Source organism: Nansenia antarctica (genome assembly GCF_963989245.1).
Source record: "Nansenia antarctica genome assembly, chromosome: 2".
Classification (NCBI taxonomy): domain Eukaryota; kingdom Metazoa; phylum Chordata; class Actinopteri; order Argentiniformes; family Microstomatidae; genus Nansenia; species Nansenia antarctica.
Window position 1 is genome coordinate 18,138,259 of NC_137675.1, and position 10,000 is coordinate 18,148,258.

Consider the following 10,000-nt stretch of genomic DNA (forward strand, 5'->3'; position numbering starts at 1 on the left):
TACATTTTATGTTTGGACAAGTGGACTTCCTCCTGCAGTTGTCCGATGGACAAGTCAAAACAAAAAAACAAATCAATATGTATTAATATCTGCAAACATTAATTCCTCCTTCCGATCTGAATAATAAAAAAAAATAGCAAGCAAAGCGATGCCGCGCCTCATTCTCGCTATTTCAGTCTCTCCTAGTTCTATTGTCATAGTTCGTAAATTCGCTCAGAGCGCCAGAGCGCACACTGCGTTCAACGTCATAAAGAGACCAAGTAATTTGATTGGACAAAAGGCATTCCATGAGTGCTGATCATATTCCAGAGCGAGTTTACGAACACAGCCATAGTGTTGTAGGTCTCCTGTCACTAGTGCCATTCACGTGAACATGCGCATATTCGCTTCTTCTCAATGCCGCTTATTTTCATGTAGTTCGATGCGATCGTATATTTTAGGTTTGAAGTTTTAAGACCAGCACATCGCAATACGAACTTCAGAATGACACTAATGATAGATTTCTCAATTTGAATATAGGATACTATCCAAAGGCTAGCAAATAAGATTGCTTCCATTGGGGAGGGACTGTAGTTACAAACATTTTTTGTAAATATTACTAGATATTCATCCCTTTTGTGGCCAATCTTAATCTAAAAGGGTTAGGGTAATCACTGATTACCCCTACGTTTTTAAATAATTACAAAATATTGTTTAATGAATACATTTGAAAATTAAGGATACATCATTATCAAATCAATAGTAGTCAAATGTGTTATTTGCATACACATACACTCACTGGCCACTTCATTAGGCACACCTTGGGGTTGGACCCCCTCTTTTGCCTTCAGAACTGCCTTAATTCTTCGTGGCATAGATTCAACAAGGTGCTGGAAACATTCCTCAGAGATTTTGGTCCATATTGACACTATAATATCACGCAACAGCCCGTCTGGCACCCGTCTGCACCCCCGATTCCTGGGGGTGCACATACAGGATGACCTGTCCTGGAAGAACAACACAGCAGCCACCATCAGAAGGCACAACAGCGGCTCTACTTCCTGAGAGTCCTCAGGAAGGAACACAACAAGCAGGAGATACTGGTGGCCTTCTACCGCGGCGCAGTGGAGAGCATCCTCACCTACGGCATCTGCAACTGGTTCTCCAGCTGCACAACCGCGGAGAGAAATGCGCTACAGAGAGTCGTGAGAACAGCCCAGAAGATCACCGGCGCCCCCCTCCCCTCTCTGGAAGAGCTGTACAACACACGCTGCCTCAGGAAGGCCTCCAAGATCTCCAGAGACCCAACCCACCCTGGGTACGAACACTTTGCCCGGCTGCCCTCGAAAAGGCGGTACAGGACCATGGCCGCAGGGACAAACAGACTGAAGCTCAGCTTCTACCCCAGGGCCATCCAGGCCCTGAACACAGCAAAGACCTAGGTTCTGGGCCCTGGACAGTCTGGACGGATTGATGGCAGCTGCTGGATTGAAAAAATCAGGTGTAGTGCTGAGGCACAAATGTGTACATTTCAAGCCTGCAAACTGCGACACTTTAAATGAATGTGCAATAACACTATGTGCAATATGACAACCCTAGTCGTCTTATCTGTACAGTACAGTATAGTATAGTGGATAGTGTACATAGCCTTTATTTATGTAAACCAGCTCCTTTCCCTTCTTGTTTTTTTAGTTTTTTTTTCTTTCCTAGCACCAGGGGAGCCACCCCTCCCAAATTTCGTTGTTTGGTACCTGTACTATATCAATGACAATAAAGACCATTCATTCATTCATTCATTCATTCATTCATTCATTCAACAACCATGCCAGGTTCAAAGTCACTTAAATCACCTTTATTTCCCATTCTGATGCTGGTTTGAACTTCAGCAGATCGTCTTGACCATGTCTACATGCCTAAATGCATTGAGTTGCTGCCACATGATTGGCTGATTAGGTATTTGCGTTAACAAGCAGTTGAAAAGGTGTACCTAATGAAGTGGCCGGTGAGAGTATAATATATTATTATTCATATTATTGCTTTTTCAAAATCTTTGGATTTGGTAACTTGAGCTCTAGGACAAGTAAAAGATAAGTTCACTTGTCCGAAGGACAAGTACCTGAAAAAGCTTAATGTCAAGCCCTGCTTATGGTATCCTTGAAAATGTTGTTTGAGTGAAGTACTCCTTTAAAGAGAGAGAGGAGACATGAGGACAGAACAATGAACTGGGGATGGACCACTACACAGCAGAAAGGAAAAGCTTTCATCCCTCCTTTACAGCTCCCTCCCTTCCTTCATCCCCCCCTTCGCCTGACTGCTTAGGAGTGTATTGGCAGACTGGAGGAGGAGAGGAACGAGGGAGTGATAGAGAGAGAGAGGGCGAGAGAGAGAGTGGGTAGGTGGGGGGGAGGATGTGAAGATACTGTTGGGCTTAGGGGATGGAGGTAGAGAGAGAGAGAGAGGGGAGGAGGGAGGGAGGGAGGGAGGAAGGGATGGAGGGAGTCCATCAGCTGAGTGTTAGCACTCTGCTGAGATCAGCAATAAAGAAAGAGAGGGGGGGGGGCAGAGAGAGAGAGAGAAAATTAGAGGAGGGATAGAGGGATGAAAAGGGAAATGAGAATGATTTCTCCTTCGCTAAAGAGGGGCGACGCACAGAGAGGGCAGGAGAAAAGGAGGAAAATAAAAGAGAGAAGAGAGGGTGTTAAAGGGAGAGTGAATGAGAGAGAGAGAGAGAGAGATGTTGAAGGAGAAAAGAGGAAAAGCTTGTCTTTGACAGAGTGGGAGGGAGGGGTTTGATGACATAAGCTAATGGAACAGGTTCCCACCCCCAGGGTGATGGAACCATTATTAACCCCCCCCCCCCCTCCCCCCCTCATAGACTCTTCCAATAAATGGGAGTGATTGGAATGTACCACCTCTCCAGTAGAAAGCGGGGGTGAGCGGTGACATAATGGTCGTAAAGGGCTGGTTAATGTTCCATATCCAGATCGCGGATGGCTTATTGTAGCTAGGGTAACAGACACAGGATCAGAATGTGTATCTCTGATTTGAGCAGTTTCAACCCCCGGACTCTCTTCTGTGTTTTAGCATGTGTGTGTGTGTGTGTGTGTGTGTGTGTGTGTGTGTGTGTGTGTATGTGTGTGTGTAACCATCTTCTGTGGAGTGTGAGGGGGTTAGGGCACAGTGGGAAACATTGAGTGGACAGGAGCTCACACTGTGACAACACATGGCACTCCCACACTGCTTCCAGTCCACACACACACCCACACACATGCACACACACGCACACACACACACACACACACACACACACACACACACACATGTATGGTCCTACAATATGACAGTGACTAATGTAGTTGATGTACTGTATGTTCAAGTATACATTAAAATGCACATAATTAAACATACACACACACACACGTATGATCCTACTGTATGACAGTGACTAATGCAGTGGAGCAAAGGTAGTCTAGCTGACCCAGATTCTACTGGTCCTGCCTGTGTTCTACAGCATAGATACATGCACACACAAGATCACATAGATAGCACCCTACAGTGTGTGTGTTTGTGTGTGTGTGTGTTTGTTTAGCGTGGCGGTGCAGAGAATCCACACCTCATGAAATGAGGTGGGGGGTAGAGGGGGGGGGCGCGGGGGGGGCGGGGGCGCTGAAAATCAATCGCTAGGAGACCCTCTCCCGGCCTGGTTGCCGCGGCAATGCCGAGATTCCATCAATGAGCGAGGGCTCCGTTGCCACAGCAACGGTTATGAATGAGAGCAGGTCGGTAACCGTGGAGACTTCGCGAAAAGAGGAATTGCCGGTTGCCATGGCAATGCCGTGAACGGGGAGAGACCAGGAGATGTGAAGGTGGCGAGGGACCTCCAACACCATCTTCATCATCATCGTCATCATCATCATGTTTGTCTTAGTAAAGGGCTTGGTGAGAAAGATCCACTGGTTTATCTCTGCCTATCTGTTACAGTAGAAACACGTATGGACACACACACACCCACATACATGCACACACATGCACACACACACACATACACACACACACACGCACAGACACACACACACACACACACAAACATATATGTATATTGTTACTCTATCTCCCAAACTTGTCCTCTTTGTAGGGCTGTGTGTGTTTTTTTTCGCATGGCTGTCACTGCAGTGTGTGTGTGTGTGTGTGTGTGTGTGTGTGTGTGTGTGTGTGTGTGTGTGTGTGTGTGTGTGTGCAGTCGCAGCCAGACTGACAGGTGTTCCCCAGCAGAGAGGAACCCTGTCAGCACTCTCCACACACCTCCTCTCTCCGTGTGAATCCCTGGCTCCATCTCCATCTCACTCTGTCAGACTGGGCCCACACACACACACACACACACACACACACACACACACACACACACACACACACACACACACACACACGCACACACTCTTTTCCTCTCAAACCTTATTTTCTCTCTACAGGGTATCCCTCCCCCCTCCTCTCTCTCTCTCTCTCTCTCTCTCTCTCTCTCTCTCTCTCTCTCTCTCTCTCTCTCTCTCTCTCTCTCTCTCTCTCTCTGTTGCAGGTGTTCTCACCCACACACAAGAGGAGCAACACTGTCTTTCAATCTTCTCTTTTGTCTCTCACACAAAACACAGGGTTCTGTCCCTGTGTTACCTTTCTGCTCCTCCTCTCCTCCCACTCTCCTCCCCCTCTCTTCCCCCCCCCCCCCCCCCACCTCTCTCTTTCCCAGTCGTCATCTCCTCCTTTTCTTTCCCGGTAGCAGCTTGCTATCACCACGTCGTCCACCGAAAGCACCCCCACCCCCCCCCCTCCCATTTCCTCTCTCACCTTACCACGTCATCGCTTTTGTTTCCGTTAAAGGTGTCATTTCACAACGTCATATGAGAGTCATTTTCTTCAAACCTTTTTTCTCTTTTTTTTTTGGACAGGAATTTTTGGGGTTGTTGTTGCCCATGTTCACATACTGAATCTCGACACCGGTGTCGTGCTGGAGATAATGAATCTGGGGTTAGAAAGTGTTGGTGAACGGGCCCCTTTAACGGTGGTTCATTTCCCATTTTATCCTCAACGGACACATAGCTAACGCTACATTGTAGTCCACTAGGTAGTCAGGGCTAGGTGGGACTTGTAGTCTCGTCGAGGGCTCGGTCCAATGACAATCTGACGCTACGCTCTGTTCCCTAAGCGTCCGTTTATCCCGGCCAGATATCTCATCCCGTCCCTCGATCCTGTCATCCAATTCCCCCCCCCACACTCCCGTGTCATCCCTCCATTTCTCTCTCTCCCTCTCACCTATCCCATCCCTCCTTCTCTCTCTCTATCTCCTCCTCTTGTGCTCTCACTCCCCTCCGCCCCCGTGGCCTGGTTTCAGTGGCGTACCCAGTGGACACAGTAGCTGCCTCCTCTAGTGGTAGATCAGCGCCAGTGCAGCATGGCCCAGCTGTTGCCATAGGAGACAGGGTTTGTGGTTAGGATCTAGTGAGAATAGTGCCTGACTGTCGGAATATAGAACCTCTTTACCTGGTGGGGAGGCTAGTGGAGGTAGAAATCGGAGGACAGGCTCATTGTAATGCATGGGATGGAATTGAGGAACGGTATCAAACACACGTGCCTGCGTTGCACATATACTCGATACCATTCCTCATCCCATTCCATGCAGTACAATGAGCCCGTCCTCCGATTTCTACCTCCACAGCCTCCCCTTGTCTGTGATATGTATATTATGTATATGGAGAACACATGATTTTGTATGTATGTGTTCTGGTCTTATGCTCGCTCTGAAACGACGTTAGCAAACATCAAAATGACAAGATGACATTGTGGGAGAGATTTGGGGGAGGCGATAAGAAAGAGTGGAAGGATACAGAATGAGCGATAAGAAAGAGTGGATACAGAATGAGCACATTTTTTTTTTAAAAGAGAGAGAGAGAGAGAGAGAGAGAGAGAGGGTCAATGAAAAACAACAAATATGTCTGTCTAGCAGTGCTGGCTCCATCCATTCATCCATCCCTCCATCTGTCCAGTTCTTTTCTGCCCTCTGTGAGGTGTTTTGTTTTCGCTTACTCCGGTGTTTTCTGTGAGATCCATGCGTCTGGCCGAGGCTGTTAAACCTCCATTGAGAGAATGACTGTTAATGAATGGGCTTTTACTGGAATTAGCAAGAAGAGAGGGAGGAAGGAGGAGGAGGAGGAGGAGGAGGAGGAGGAGGAGGAGGAGAGGGGGAAGGAGGATGGTGTGCCAAAACTTGACCTCATCTACTTTTTTTTTTTTTTTTTTTTTTACTTGTGGCTCTCTGCTACCCTCCCATACCCTCTCTCCTTTTCCTCACTTCTCTCTCTGCCCTTCTCCTATCTTCCCTCTATCTCTCCTTCTGCTCTCCTCTTTTTCTGACACTCTCTCGTTCTTTAGACATTACTGTTGCTATAGCACTGTCAGTCATTTACTTTTATTGAGGAGTCAATTATGGAACCACCATAGCCTCAAAACCCCCACCTCTCCCTCTCCCTCTCTCTCTATCTCTGTCTCTCTCTCTGTCTCTCCCCCATCTCTATCTCTCTCCCTCTCTCTCTCTCTGTCTCTATCTCTCCCTCTCTCTATCTCTCCCTCCCTCCTTCCCTCTCTCTCGGTCTCTCCCTCCTTCCCTCTCTCTCTGTCTCTATCTCTCCCTCTCTCTATCTCTCCCTCCCTCCTTCCCTCTCTCTCGGTCTCTCCCTCCTTCCCTCTCTCTCTCTCTCTCTCCCTCTCTATCTCTCTCCCTCTCTATCTCTCTCCCTCTCTATCTCTCTATCTCTCTCTCCGTGTCTATCTCGCTATCTCTCTCCCTCTCTATCTCTCCCTCCCTCCTTCCCTCTCTCTCGGTCTCTCCCTCCTTCCCTCTCTCTCTCTCTCTCCCTCTCTATCTCTCTCCCTCTCTATCTCTCTTCCTCTCTATCTCTCTATCTCTCTCTCCCTGTCTATCTCGCTATCTCTCTCCCTCTCTATCTCTCCCTCCCTCCTTCCCTCTCTCTCGGTCTCTCCCTCCTTCCCTCTCTCTCTCTCTCCCTCTCTATCTCTGTCCCTCTCTATCTCTCTCCCTCTCTATCTCTCTATCTCTCTCTCCCTGTCTATCTCGCTATCTCTCTCCCTCTCTATCTCTCCCTCCCTCCTTCCCTCTCTCTCGGTCTCTCCCCCTTCTCTATCTCTCTCCCTCTCTATCTCTCTGTCTCTATCTCTCCCTCTCTCCCTCTCTATCTCTCTCCCTCGCTATCTCTCCCTCCCTCCTTCCCTCTCTCTCTCTCTCCCTCTCTATCTCTCCCTCGCTATCTCTCCCTCCCTCCTTCCCTCTCTCTCTGTCTCTCCCCCTTCTCTATCTCTCTCCCTCTCTATCTCTCTGTCTCTATCTCTCCCTCTTTGTCTCTCTCCCTCGCTATCTCTCCCTCCCTCCTTCCCTCTCTCTCTCTCTCTCTCCCTCTCTATCTCTCTCTCTCTCCCTCTCTATCTCTCCCTCGCTATCTCTGTCTCTCCCCCTTCTCTATCTCAGTCACACATGTGTGACTTGCTGCTCGTTAGTGTGTTCCGGGGAGCCCCTCTTCCTCTGCTCTCCGCCCCCTCAGAATCCCCCCCCCTCCCCCGCTCCTCCTCCTCACCCCCCTCCCCCTCCTTCCTCCACGGACACCGACAGCCCTGCCGCCCCCGCAGAAAACAGAGGGTGGAATTTTCCAACCTGTCCCAGCAGCCCTTGCACACACAGAGCTGTCAGACAGCAGCACTAGCCATGGACTATGAGTCAGAGAGAGAGAGTGAGAGAGAGTGAGAGAGAGAGGGAGAGGGAGGGGGTTATCGAAGAAGAGGGAGAGAGAGAGAGATAGAGAGAGAGATAGGGTAGGAGTGGAGAAAGGGGTAAGAGAGAGAGAGATAGGCGGAGAAAGAGAGGAGTCAGAGAGATAGTGATGAGAAAGACATGCTTTAAGAGGAAAGCATCACACGACGAGAGAGAGAGAGAGAGAGAGAGAGGGTGGTTGCTGAGCTGAGAAAGGGGAGGGTGTGTATGGTCAGGGTCCAAGGTGTGACATTATACACATTGTTCATGTGTGTGTGCAAGATACACCCTCCTGTTCACATGTGTGAAGCCTCATCTCCCTTGTCCCTTAACAGTCACCGTGTGTGTGTGTGTGTGTGTGTGTGTGTGTGTGTGTGTGTGTGTGTGTGTGCGTGCGTGTGTGCGCGTGTGTATGTGTGTCGTGAATTACTGTGGGGTTTATGGAGAATGCCGTGTTGTCGGCAGAAAAGGAACACTGTGAGCTCCTTGTGAGTTCAAAATGGGAGTTAATTATTCATAATGGATTATGACTTTGGCTTATCAACATTATTATAAAGTGTTACCGTGCAAAGTGTGAGCACTGCCTCTGTTTGTACTATTTCCTTTGTTCTCACTCGGCCCCTCTCTCTCTCCTTTTCTCTTTCTCTCTCTCTCTGTCTGTCTGTTTCTCTCTCTGTCTGTTTCTCTCTCTCTCTGTTTCTCTCTCTCTCTCTCTCTCTCTGTTTCTCTCCTTGTGTCCTCAGTATTTTGTCAACAGTGGGCTCAGATTTTGACCTGAGAACTCTACGAGCAGTCCGAGTCTTACGGCCTCTAAAACTAGTATCAGGGATTCCCAGTAAGTATGGACCAGTGTGATTGTGTGTGTGTGTGCGTGCATGCGTGCGTGTGTGCGTGCGTGTGTGTGTGTGTGTGTGTGTCAATAATATATGATATGATATGATATGGGATGAGCATGGTTGTCTGACTGTGCTGTGTCCTCCAGGCCTACAGGTGGTATTAAAGTCCATCATGAAGGCTATGATCCCCCTGCTACAGATTGGCCTGTTACTGTTCGTGGCTATCCTTATGTTTGCTATTATCGGCCTCGAGTTCTACATGGGCAAGTTCCACACCACCTGTTTCGACAAAGACACAGGTGAGAGTTCGGTTATTTCACGCGTTGCTCTCTCACTACCTCTCTCTCACACAGACAGACACACACACACACACACACGCACTGACACACATGCCCTGTCACACATGCACACACACTCATACACTGGCACACATGCACATACACTCATGCACTGACACACATGCACACAGACTCATGCACATACACACATGCACACACACACACACACATGCACATTCGGCGCGCACACACACACACACACACACACACACACTGCCCACGACATCGATGAATGACGTTGTTGATGTTTCTCAAACAGGGAGATGTATGTCTAAGTCCAAGTCTATTAGGATACTCGCTCACATCGCTAGCTTACATTCAAACTGAAACGCAGTAAGTTGTTGACACATTTCACTCTCTCTCTCTACCCCCACCCCCCTTCCCACCCCCACACACACACACCCACCCCCTCTCCTCCAGATGAGATGTATGACGAGGTCCCCTGCGGTACAGAGCTGCCGTCCAGGCTGTGCCCCAACGGCACCGTGTGTAAAGGACCATGGCTAGGCCCCAACTACGGCATCACCCAGTTTGACAACATCCTGTTCGCCGTGCTCACCGTTTTCCAGTGCATCACCATGGAGGGCTGGACAGACATGCTGTACTACGTGAGTGACCTGTTTGTGTGTGTGTGTGTGTGTGTGTGTGTGTGTGTGTGTGTGTGTCTGTGTGTGTGAGGGTTAATCTTGGACTGGGATTTTGTCTTAGAGGAAATTGTCTCGTTGGGAGTCTTATGTAAAAGATAATAATAATAATAATAATAATTGGAGCCGCCTGTCTGCTTGTCTCACCTGTCTCTCTTGCTGTGTCTAACTACCTGTCTGTCTGTATGTCTGTCTGTCTTTGGTTGTCTGTCTGTCCATGGTTGTCTGTCTGTCCATGGTTGTCTGTCTGTCTGTCTGTCTGTGTCTGTCTGTCCTTGGTTGTCTGTCTGTCTGTGTCTGTCTGTCCTTGGTGGTCTGTCTGTCTGTGTCTGTCTGTCCTTGGTTGTCTGTCTGTCTGTCTGTCTATGTCTGTCTGTCCTTGGTTGTCTGTCT

At 48.7% G+C, this 10,000-nt stretch overlaps 1 protein-coding gene across 1 annotated transcript in view; it reads left to right on the top strand.

The window, feature by feature from the left end:
- cacna1ab (calcium channel, voltage-dependent, P/Q type, alpha 1A subunit, b) overlaps window positions 1-10,000 on the top strand; it is a gene marked incomplete at its 3' end in the record, with an annotated part of 78,459 nt that overhangs the window by 6,794 nt on the left and 61,665 nt on the right. The window contains exons 3-5 of the mRNA XM_080523803.1: window positions 8,533-8,624; window positions 8,772-8,924; window positions 9,384-9,571. Of these exons, the coding sequence (XP_080379929.1) occupies window positions 8,533-8,624; window positions 8,772-8,924; window positions 9,384-9,571 (433 nt within the window). The remainder of the gene's footprint in view (window positions 1-8,532; window positions 8,625-8,771; window positions 8,925-9,383; window positions 9,572-10,000) is intronic.